This window comes from Lagenorhynchus albirostris, chromosome 2 (assembly GCF_949774975.1).
Source record: "Lagenorhynchus albirostris chromosome 2, mLagAlb1.1, whole genome shotgun sequence".
Lineage (NCBI taxonomy): Eukaryota > Metazoa > Chordata > Mammalia > Artiodactyla > Delphinidae > Lagenorhynchus > Lagenorhynchus albirostris.
In genome coordinates, this window is record NC_083096.1 from 8630261 (window position 1) to 8643218 (window position 12958).

Below are 12958 nucleotides of genomic sequence, written 5' to 3' on the forward strand. Positions count from 1 at the left end.
CTTATGCAACAGGGAACAGTAGCATATCTGTTAATTGAAAAAGTTAGTTTTAAAAGAAAATCATTTAAAATTCAAATGCATCTTAAATATTTCACTTTAAAAATGTTATAAATTATAATAATTTGCTAACCATTTTATAAAGCTCAAAGGCCTTATTTTGAGTTCTGATTATCTGGAAAATAATCTGAGTACAGAAATTACCTAAACTTTTAAACGTTTTCAATTGTTTTATAGCTGTTTCACTCACCCTAAATTCTCTAAGTTTTTTCTAAAGCAACTTGTTTTTCCCAGCCATTCAACTTCATTTTCCTAAAAAGCACAAATCTCTTTCTAGGCCCTCATATTTCATTAGCTTCCAGAAAATTTAATTAAACTGAGAAATTATAATAAGTACAAAAGCCGTACACAGTATAAGCCTACAACTAAAGAGGTGGGAACAAAATCATAACATCAACAATAATAACTAACACTCATTAGATTTACTACGAGCATTTACTATGTGCCAGTGCTGGTCTAAGCAGTTTACTTATGTTAACACATTTAACCTTCAAAACAACCCTGTGAGGTAAACTATTATTACCCCTATTTTACAGAAATGCACAAGCATACTAGAGAACAGTCCACTAGCCAGAAGAGAGAAGGAGGGAGGGGAGGAGTGTGGAGAAGAGAGCAGAGTGGGAGAGAGGGAGGGAAATCAATGATTGATCTTGTGCACTGGTTATGCTATTGTCCTGTATGGGGGCTAAGAAATCACATGAATAGCCAACTCAGTGTTACAATGGAAAGAGTTCTGACCTTACAACTCCCTGAAAGGGTCCTGGGAATGCTCAGAGGTCCACAGACCACACTTTGGTAATCACTGCATTAGATGGAGACTCTGTACATCCAACAGAATATTAAGCCAAAGTTACCTTCTATTCAAGTTAAAGACTTACAGCAGTGATCAAAGTTACTATGAAAAACCACAGCTTAAAATTCTTAACCTGCTCAAAATCTCTAAGGCTAAAATTCAACCTTAAATTAAAAAGTTCCTCCTTCATGGGATATATGCTCCATACTGCCTAAACCATCTTTGGTAATGGAGCACACTATTAAATGGCCTCTTAATTTTATGATGTAACTTGCACCATACAATAGTTGAAGGTCCAAGGTACCTGCCAAAGTAAAGAGGATTTGCTAGACAGAGGTCCCCTAGATCCTAGTGTGTCTCATAGGGTTAGCAGGTGAGCTGGATAATAAAAATACTATTCCCAGTGAACTCCTGAGAGGACAATTAACAGAGAACAGAAGAAAGGTAAGGAAAATGTTATCCCTAGGTTATGACACCAATGGCTAGGACCTCATATATAACTCAAAGTATTTCTGTTAGGTACTAAAGGAGAATTCTAATACAAGAACCCTTGATTCTTTAGTAAATTTTTAACATACTAATATTCTCGATGGCTTGACTTCCTAACATCTGAAGACTAATAAGTACTTCAAAGGTAAATTTCAGCTAATGCATCAATGTGTTACACTCTCTATATCAGAGAGATGCACACTTAGACTTTGTATTTTTACTCTGGCTTAGATTAATTAAACAATTTAAGGTAATTCATGTATCTGAATTTATACACACTTTATATTACAAAGATTGGGTTGGCCAAAAAGTTCGTTTGGGTTTTCCGTAACATCTTACAGGAAAACATGAACGAACTTTTTGGCCAAACCAATAGCTTAATATTTTATTAAAGGACATTTTAATGCAATAAAAGAGCTGAACCGGGGTGATGTTATTATTTTTGTTAAATTATTTCCTTACAATAAAAGTAACAATGCTTTCACTTATCACTTCTTACTAAAAAATTTGAATTCTCCAAATCAAAAATCTAAAACATAGGCCCTCTAAAACAACATTAGTCTATTTGAAAATTTTGTTCTAAAAGCTGATCCAGAATAAATGGACAAGTGGAAAGAATTTTTACTCTCCAAGTTTTCCAGAAGTTTGTGTTTCTTATAAGTAAAATAAAGTTCAGACATCCAAAATATATTACTTAGGTATTACTAGAATGTTAACATTACTGATGACCAAATTAGACATGAACACAGGTTTCAAGGATAGGTTCTATCTAGAACTCATGATAAAATTTGATACTTGTTCATTACACAAAAAATTAATGACTTTAATGACTATGTGAAAAATACACATTAATTTACCAGTCTTGAGGCATTAGTTTAAGGGGCTGGTCCACTACTCTGTAAGGAACTGTGACACTAATTGCAGTGCCCCCTGGTTGCATCTGGTCTTTTCTTCTCTGTATTAGAGTTTCATTTTCTCGTTGGCAGCCTTGTTTCTTCTTTTCATCTGATGGGACAAACCTTTCAAAAAACAGAAATGATTCCACAGGAATCGTTAAAAAGAAAAGAAATCGTATTTTGAAATGATTTTTTAAATAATGATAGTTTTAAACCAAAAACATTATTTTTTGATATAAACCCACTCCGCATGTACAGATCATAATGCTTGAAGAGTATGGGTCTTTACTTCCCATGCCAAGTAGAACTCAAGCTCACTTAGGCCAGAAGTCAGTATGTGTGTGTGTCAGTCTCACACACAGACACCCAATTTATATTCCTTCATCTAGCATTTAGTATTCCTCAAGATTAAACAACCACACTAATTCTTGATTTCTCAAATGCTAGTAAGAGGCAAATTTTACTATAACTCAAAGGTCACTTGAAATGGAGTTGACGTGGCTAGCTAGGTGACTCAGTCTACCCAGGAGCATCAGCAAACACCCCTTTCCACATGGTAGCCACCACTCCCATCAGGATACAGAACATGTGCAACAGACCAGAAAAGTTTCCTCTTGTACCTTTCAGTAAATCCCCATCCTCCTCCCCCAACAGGAAACCATACAATTCTGCTTTCCATCACCACAGATGAGTTTTGCCTGTCCTACGAATTCATATATGCGGAATCGTACAGAATTGTACTCTTCTTTGCCCAGCTTCTTTCATTCAATTTAATGTTTCTGATATTCATCCATGCTGAGGGGTATATTGGTAGTGAACTAGCAATGAATTCTTTTTTACTGCTGAATAAGATTCTATTGTATGAATATGCCACAATTTGTTTATACATTCTCCTGTGGTACATTTGGGTGGTTCCAAAATTGCGGTTATTACAAATAAAACTACTATAAATACTCTGGTATAAGTCTTTTTGTGGACGTATGTTTTCACTTCTCTTATATAAATACCTATGAGTGGAACTGTTGGATCATTGGGTATGTTTAACTTTAAAAGAAACTGTCAGAAAGTTTTCCAAAGTGGGATAAAGTATGAAGAACATTCTAAAGGCATCTCTGAGCTAGCTAGCAAGAAGTAAAGAACTCTTGGGCCAAAGACTGAGTAAAGTAGGGAACTCAAAGAGGTTAGAATAACACTGCAGACTTCTTTCCATCCACGGAAGGCACTGGCAAACTAATTAAACTTAAGCTTTGTCTTTTATTGACACTATATTTCACTAGACTCCTGGAAGAGGAAACAAGGCCCATATTCTGCTCAAGGTAGAGAATCTAACAGAAGTTCCTTCTTACATAAAGCTAGGACTCTGGGGGTTAAGTTCAGTATAATATAAATAATGTAAACTAGAAATAAACCCACTGCCCACCCGTTTTCCTGCCCCCCATGTCCACCCCAGCCCTAACCAACACCCTGACAAGTGCAAGAATAATCAAATCTCGGAATTGCAAATTGGACCTCACTTGGAGTTAAAGCAAGAGTTAACAACCCTGACCACAGTGACTGGTTCAGAAATAAATGTGTTATACAAGCCAGGCAGATAAGACTTAATCCTGGCATTTTTGGTAACCTGGAGTTTCTGATGGTCATCTTTGCCCCTGAAGCAGGAGAACCTGCTTAAGAGACAGAGAGACTAACTCCTGATCACTTCATTTAGCACTGAGTCCAGCTGTGTCAGAAGCTAGGACTAGTTATATTGAGCTAATAAATTATTTTTTGATAAGGCTACTTTGAGTTGGTTTTTAATACTTACAACAAAAAGTGCTCTAATGAATACAACCAGCAATGATACACAACTGATTGGATGGATATTTGTGATCTGGAGAAATATTTTGATATCCACTGACTCATCCAATATTTGCAATTTATTTATTCCACTTTGCATTCTATGAGGGTGAAGGAGTATGGGTGATATGATTAAAGTCATTACTGTTTAAACAAGAACAGTTCTAGTAAAATAATTTTCTTAGTATAAAATGCAAATGAGTTGATATACTGAGGTTAAGTTCCAGATTTTAAGTTTACGTTATTTTGAAAAACAGAACAATTTTATGGATATGTCACAGATTAAAAATATAGTTTTCAGGAATTCCCTGGTGGTCCAGTGGTGGTTAAGACTTCACCTTCCAATGCAGGGGTTGCAGGTTTGATCCCTGGTTGGACAGCTAAGATCCCACATGCCTCAGGGCCAAAAAACCAAAACATAAAACAGAAGCAATACTGTAACAAATTCAATAAAGACTTTAAAAATGGTCCACATCAAAAAAAAAAATCTTAAAAAAAAATATATAGTTCCTTTCTCCTAAATAAAAGAAGCTGAAATCGGGGTGGGGGTGGGGGGGAATTAACAATAATTTCTGAATGTTAAACCTCAAACTGAGAATTTAACTTAAAGCAATGTTAGATTGGCTATGCTCCCAGGTGCTTAGCAGACACAAACACAAATCTTCATTCTGGAACTCAAAGAATTTCCACAAGAAAAAAATTCCAAGGAAAATGAACAGAAATTACTAAATGAAAACCATTAAATGAATATTAAAAAAAACCCAAAACTAAACACACAAGGAAATGAGGTATAATGAATGAAACAATAATCAAAAGAAAATGATTAGTAAGGACTTCCAGTGATGCAGCTATCAAAGACCAAACCTGTAAAACAAGCCTACTAATACGTACAGGGAAAAAGAAATTATTTTTAAAAAAGAGAGAGAGACCAAAGATTTGAAAAAGAACTAAACAGGACCACTAAAATAGAAAAAATAAGATATCTGAATTTTAAAATGGAATGACTAGACTAGGGGATGGTCAAAGAAACAAACTACAAGTTATACCTACAGAAATGATCAAGAATGCAGGTGACAGAGCAACAGATGGAAAGTAGAACTGTTTAAGAGACATGGATGATGAAATGAGAAAGTCTTAAAGTATGTCTCATTTAAATCCCAGAAAGAAAGAAAAAAGGGGAGATGAAGGGAGAACACACAGGTAATATCTAAAGAGATAAGAGCCAAGACTTCCCAAACTGATGAAAAACACAAATCCATAGATTCAATTCTGAATCCCAAGGTGGGATATACAAGAAATCTACACCTAGGTACATCAGATAAATTTAAAATGATCTTTAAAATAATAAGATAAAGCAGATTTCTTTAAAAGGACTGATTACCACAGCTGACCTCTTCATCATCAACAAAGGAAGCTAGAAGGTAGTGCAATAATACCTTCAATGTAATAAGAAAAAAATTAACTCCTCTATGGTTTTCCAGAGTGGTTGAATCATTCTGCACTGCATGTGGCAGCAGGGAACACGAACTATTTATGGTCCAGTGTAAGCTCCAGTAAGCGTTCTGCCTGCTCTTCCCCAGGCCTTAAGTGGTTCCCTCACATGTGTGTGCTGAACAGTATTTGACTAATGCAAGGGGAACCCTCTGCCTATCTCTGGAGCACTCTCTCCGTGCAATCTTTCCTCTTTGGAACTCTGCCCTGTGAGAGGACCATCGTGGCCAGAGTCACAAGTGCCATCCAATCAGTTTATTTTAAATAAACTTATGGTCCCAGTGAAACTTCTCTCAAGATCATGTTTTAAAATGTAAAATGTGCTTTTTCATATTTCCATGATACAACCTTAATTTTGTTATTTAAAATGTTAAAGGTGAAGGCAGGTTTTATTTTATTTCGTTTCATTTACTTAATTGAAGGGCTAGAAAACTGAAGAATCCTCAATTTTACATGAAACCAAACAGAATCTATGCCAACATGAGCTATGGGTTACAGCCAGTACTATAATTGTGTGGAGGAGGTTTCAATTATGCATTAATTACATAGCAAAGCCTCCAGCTGACTCAAGCTGCAGGGGAGATGTCAGCTGCAATGAGGTGTTAAACAATGAAGGGAGTGTTTTAAACTGAGGAGAAAAATTAGGCATGATCTATCCAAAGAAGGTAGTCTTGTTAAATTGTTTGGCTTCTCTGTAGTAAGGCTAAAGAGAAAGATGCTAAAATTTAGTTTGTGATTTCCATGCACTACTTGCTATCTTTATTATAAAATAATATTTTATATTATCAGATCTATTTAAAGAGATGGGCCAAAATAATTATATTTCATATTCATCCAACTGTAGATTACTTGAGGAACTGCAGACTGTACATTATCTGAGTAATCCACAACACTGTCGGAATACTAAACTTCACAAAAAAAGCCTAATAAAATATAAAAATATAAAACCTAAAAATTCCTTCTTTCCACATTGTTATTAGGGAAAGGTTCACTGAAAATTTCACTCAAAAGTACTAAAGAAAAAACGCCATATGAATACACTTGTATGTGCCAGTTACTTAGGTTTTTATACAGCTATTTAAGTCACAGGCACTCAAAATTCAATTCTGCATTTGGTAAAACCTGGAATCAGCAAGTATTACAACTTATTTTGTTACTCATTTTTAATTAGTCATAAGTTATTTAGAAGCAGCATGATTTTCTTTTTGGAGGTGAGGTTGTTTTGTTTCTTTTTTAAGAATCGTCATCGTTATTTTACTGAGAAAGTTAAGCATCTGGAAATTTTAACACAGGATATAGATTTCCTCTTCACTTCTTCAACTATCTTTTACTGATGTCTAGGTTAAAAAAGTATGGTCCCTCCTCCTCCCTCTAGGAGGTATATACATCTAATTATTTAACGTTCATATTACTTTTTTGGTTCTTTAACCAGAATTTGGAAGTGAGGAGAAGACAACCTGAATTTGTTTTAGAACCTCTTCAAGCTCTTCAGCTGGAGCAAAATAATTCACGTTAAAAATTAATACAATAATACCTTCTTCGTTAAAACTTTAGTCAGAGTTTCTATAATTTTCCCCACAGTATTGATATAAAAGAATATACTGTTTTGAAATTTATATTTGAGACTATCTGTAAAGCCTATAGCACTGAAACTGAATTTTTGCTTTCTCAAAATAAATACTGCATTAGTAACACTAATTCTCAACAATAGTTCCATGTCCTATGAAAAGAACAGTTTAAGAAATTGCTTACTTCAGGTCCTGTAGAAGGTCCTTTGCATTAAGCATGGTTATTAAAGAGGTGGTAGCTGCAGGAATTATGATAATGGGTGTTCGAGATCCTATAAGGACAAAATTTTAAAGGAGCAGATATGTTATTCAAAGGAATTATAGTTACTTTCCTAATTATAAGTTAAAAGTTTGTAAATTTGTAATTTTAACTCTTTTGAGCTAAAAAATATTTTAGTCAGCAGTGATACTCAGAATATTTAATGATCAGGATGACTTGAGCACTGACTACTCAGAACAGACACCAAACACAAACATTTGGTATAAATGCACAAGCACGCAATCAGCCCTGATTTTGTAAGCTAGCTTACTCACGTTTACTTTTTTAAAGTAAGTTTAGAGTCACAGGCACAACCTTACCTTTCTTCTGATTTGGGGGAGGTCTGGCTTGAGAAACTGTAAGAAAGAAAAAAATTCAAAATGTTGTTATGAAAATCACATTCTTATTTTCAAACCTACAAAGTAAATAAGGCCTAAAATATCTGTATTTATATATGACTAGTTGTAGAATTTTTAAATGTATTGCAATCTTCTTAAATAATATTAAGTTATTTCTCTGCTTCACAAAACCACTACAGTGCCTTAGCACTTCAACAATCAGTGGTCACAAGGAAAGGGGATACATGGGCATTGGTAGGCACTGAGTATCTACATTCATGGATGCTTGGATCTAGAAAAGGAAGCAAATAAATAACTTCTGAATTAACTGATTATACTGTAATAAATGCAAAAACAGAGTACTACAAGAGCATCTAACTCTGGGGGAAGGGCTGGGAGAGGGAAATGTACTTAACCGCTGTGGAGAAAAACAAAGACATTACTGGGGACTAAGACCTAAAATATTTACCTTTTTCTCTCTTTTTAAAATTTTTTGGGTTTTTATTAGCAGAAGAAAACATTATAGGCAATGAGTCATGTAAAGCTCTTTATTCTGGAATTGCCCGTATTATCAATAATTTTGAATACATGTTATAAAAACATGAATATTTGTATCTTTTCATTATTTGTATATACAATGGACTTTATAACACACAAAAATATTTGTTGGCATAATAATGGCAATATCAGCCTAGTTCAAGATTAACATATTTTACAATAAAAAGTGATGTATGTTCAATTTTCAGTATTTATTCATACAATAAATTTTTATTGACTGCCTTCTACATGCCATGTGCTGTGCTACAATTAATTTTTTAAAATCACACACAAAAAAACTCAACAATTTAAAATTCTAATTCAACATTAGTTCTTAGAGATACCACTTTTAAAGGAAAGCACACACATCTTTGGAATATGTTCCATTTTAAAAGCAGTAAAATGCTAAATTTTAACTAATACTTTGTACTCCTTTATATAGCTATTTCATTGTGAGAAAATATTACGTAGTCCACAAGTATGATTCTTCTAGCCACAGAAAGCAGAGAAGGATATATACAAATACAAGTTCACACACATATTTATTATGGTGTTCTCATCTTTCTTCTTCCTGAGAAAAAAATACTAAAACTTTCTTAAATTATTTTTAGAAATAGTACTCATGGATACATCTGACATGTATACATGGATACAGCTAGATAGTGTCATCTGGAATGTAATACAATCTCAATAAATACTTTGAATTTGCTGGCGGGATACAGGAATGATGGGATGGACAGAGAGATGGATAAACTGTAGACGGGAGCTGCTGAATGACTAAGGAGAACAAAGAAATCTTCAACTGAAGTACCACTGATTTGCTAAGGGAACCCACAATGGACCCTGGAATATAGGAAAAGATTCTCTCAAATCAAGGCTGAGAAGACTTAATGTAGCAAAAACACAAAGTATAAAAGCTCACATATTAAAAATAAACTTTAGGTGTTTAGTAAAAAAACAAATACAATTAAGGACCAAGACAGGGACATGAAGATGAACATGCTAAGGATAAGCTTGATTTAAAGGATGGGGGAGCAAAGAGCAGAATAATACGAGTCCACAAGGAGAGTGATGGAGAGCAAGAGCCTGTACTCGGATGATCTCGATTCTATCCCCACTGTGCCGCTTCACAGGCAAATTACCCCAGCACGCTAAGATGAATGCCGCTCAGCTTCAGTTGTCCCCAACCATAAATCAGAGATAACAATTTCTACATCTTGATTCTGTTTTAAGAGTCTTAAAAACATCAAGGCAAGTTGTCCAGGTCCTGGGCCCTGGGCATATTTACCATTCACTGAACCTCGTGGCCCCCGCTGACGTAAACTGCTACTGCTGCTTGTGCCTCTACCACTACCACTGCCTTCCGCAAACGCAATGACCAATTGTTTACAAGCTGAGAAGAGGCAACTACTGTTACTATGCTTGATTTCAAATATAATTAATATTCTTTACTTAAATATTTATTCACAGCCTATGTACAAGGCACTCTGCTAGGTTCTTATTTTTATGATAAATAAAACAGAAATAATCCCTGCCCTCAAAGACTTTTCAGTAAAATAGGGGAACCAGACCATAACAAATAGGCAAACAAACACATATAAACAAATTTGAATACATAATATTAAGGAGCAAAGAGAATATACACTGATATTAAAGTGTCCTTTAGACAAAATGCTTAGAAAAAGCCTCTCAAAGGAAATGGCATTTAAGCTGAGGTTTGAAGGACAAAAAAGAGCCAACTTGCAAAGAACAAGTGAAAGAACAGTCTTGGTAAGAGGTAGGAATGTGGGCAAATGCCAAAGGCAGGAAGAAACTGTCATGCTTATGGAACTGCAAATGTGCAGACAGACCATGGGGACAAAAGGAAGAGTGGCAGGAGATGAGGTTAAAAATACACATAGGAGCCACTTTATGTATGGCTTTCTAGGCAACGTTAAGTTTGTTATTTAAGTGCCACTGGAAAACCCTGTAACTTTTAAGCCAGAAAGTGACATAATTTGATTTTCACATCACACCTTCTGTAAGGGGAAAACAATAAATTTAGATAAGGGATCAAAAGGGGGACAACCATGGGGCTTCCCTGGTGGCACAGTGGTTGAGAGTCCGCTTGCCGATGCAGGGGACACGGGTTTGTGCCCCGGTCCGGGAGGATCCCGCATGCCGCGGAGCAGCTGGGCCTGTGAGCCATGGCCGCTGAGCCTGCGTGTCCCGAGCCTGTGCTCCGCAACGGGAGAGGCCACAACAGTGAGAGGCCCGCGGACCGCAAAAAAAATAAAAATAAGAGGGACAACCGTGAAAGCAGGAAGCTCAGTTAGGACTATCACCGATATTCTATAGTGGTGCTACCCAAATTATGTGCGGTTAAGCATAAGGTTTTTCTGTAAACTTTCCAAGGTCAACTAAATAAAATACAGTAACAATGAACAGGTAGAAAACTGGCCATGCACCTGGATGTTGTGCCAGTACTGTACCCTTAATTCCTATCTGTATCTTGTTAGGGACCAGAACTAAACAGGTAATGGACTAATAACAATACTTTAAGATGCACTAGTCTACAGAAATGCTGGTGGCTTAGACTTAAGTTGTGGCAGTGGAGATACAGAGAATAGATAAATCTGAAATACAGAAAAGGTAAATTTGACAGAACTCACTGACATATTAGATGAGAGGAATAAGCAAATGTGAAAAATAAAGAGTAACTCCTAAGTCTTGAACTTAAGAAACAGAGTTGATAGCAGTGTCATTTATTCATGAAGAAGCAGAAGAATGTGAAGTAAGACATCTTGGGAAAAATATCAAAGAGCAAAGGTTTTAAGGTTTAATCAGTTTTAAGATGCCTACAGCACATCCAAATGTTAAACAGTTAAAAGATGATACCAGAGGTAGGAAGAATTAGGGACAGAAGTTTGAAAATCATCAGTACATAGATTTAAAACTATGGAATGGGGTAATCCAACCAACACCTAGGTTACAAAGTGGATCACTGAACAGGGCTAACTCTCTCTCTCAATCTCACATGAGCAGTAAGCAGATAAACTAGAGTTACAGAGTCATCGGTACTCACCTACCCATTTCAGAAGACCTATGAAACAGAAGTAAAGAATGAAAGATGGAGAAGTGAAGTATGTGATATACACGCATTAGAAAGAGGCAGCAAGAGCAGGGATATGTGCAAGAGATTCATGTGGCTATAAAAGGAAACAACATTAAGTTCCAGGACTGTAGCTTATCAAAGGCTTGTGTTTCTTAATTCACTGGAAGGCATGTGCCTCTTGTTAGTTATATTCCCTAAATGAATGTTTAGAAGTTGGGAATAATTGTAAACACTTTAAAATATTAAATTGACCCAGGGACTTGCCTGGCACAATTAGTGCTAAATAAATATTTGATGAAAGAATAAATAAGAAAAAATGATCAAAAATGGAACACCATGGGACTTCCCTGGTGGTCCAGTGGTTAAGAATCCGCCTTCCAATACAGGGGGTGCGGGTTCAATCCCTGGTCAGGGAACTAAAATCCCACATGCCTTGCAGCACAGCCAAAAAAAAAAAAAAAAAAAAGGAACACCATCCTTGAGTTCCTTCACTGAAGGAAAAAAGAATAGGTAGTTCAGTCCCCTATTTCCAAATAATTCAAACTCTACCTAACAAATAACAGTATAGATCTATGCTGTCTCATGTATAACGTTACATTGCCAGAAATGTTTTGTGTGGTTTTCTTTTATTTTTCAATTTAAAAAAGATAATCCAGGTGAACATGCCATATATTGCACAATATGCCTTCAAAATTGGGCATCACCCAATAAGCAAATACATTTAACAATCTGCAAAACAAAAATTCACTGATCAAGACAAAGATGACAAACTGCTAACACCCACTCAAGTCAGGTCTTACTGACAAATGAGCATTAAAAACTTATAAAATAATAAATCACTGCTTTTGGAATGGTGGGTAGGGATTGTGGACCTATGGGAATCAATCAGTGAGTAAAAGAAGAGGAGACCTCACATGGATGGGCGTCAGAGTATTTGTTATGAGACATTAGATAAGATTAATTTCAACCATTTTAATCACCATGGCAGAACAATCGAAAAAGAAAGATGGAATATTAGGAGCTGAAAAGACCCACAGCTCCTTACCTCACATGTGACCTTCCCCAGGACCACATAACTAACTAGCTGGTAGAACCCAGCTCCCTTTGCTTTATTACATGGCACATTTGAACAAACGGGTTTACTCAGGTATTAGTGCCACCCCTAACCCTTTCCTTTGTCTGCCTAATGATTTTGAGAAAATGTGAAATGGAGACAGTTATTTATCACACAGCACAAAACAGAGTTAGAATCCTCAGGTGGTGATTTCTTCCTTTTTATACCATTTCTGAATTTCTCATGTGATCTTCTTTAGACTGACCAACTACAGCCTGCCATCCCCCCCTTCCAAGGGAAAACAAATAATTCTGTATCTATCATTCAACTGCCTTCACAATATTCCTCTACTTCGCAGGCTATATTCCTTGGGTCCAACTCAGTCTGCCCATTCTTATTTCCTTGACTTTTTTCTTCATTCCTGAAAAGAGCTCCTTTAGCTTCTCCTAGTTTCTGGGACTGAGTACATGGAAGGCATTCAAATAATATTTATTAAATTTAATTGCTCTTCCTTATATTCTCATTAACAGCTTTTGGTATGGTCTT

At 35.8% G+C, this 12958-nt stretch overlaps 1 protein-coding gene across 1 annotated transcript in view; it reads right to left on the reverse strand.

Moving 5' to 3' along the window:
• Positions 1–12958, reverse strand: part of CDC73 (cell division cycle 73) — a 90830-nt gene that overhangs the window by 11682 nt on the left and 66190 nt on the right. The window contains exons 12-14 of the mRNA XM_060126948.1: positions 7710–7745; positions 7315–7402; positions 2197–2358 (exon numbers count right to left, since the gene is read on the reverse strand). Coding sequence (XP_059982931.1) covers positions 2197–2358; positions 7315–7402; positions 7710–7745 — 286 coding nt within the window. The remainder of the gene's footprint in view (positions 1–2196; positions 2359–7314; positions 7403–7709; positions 7746–12958) is intronic.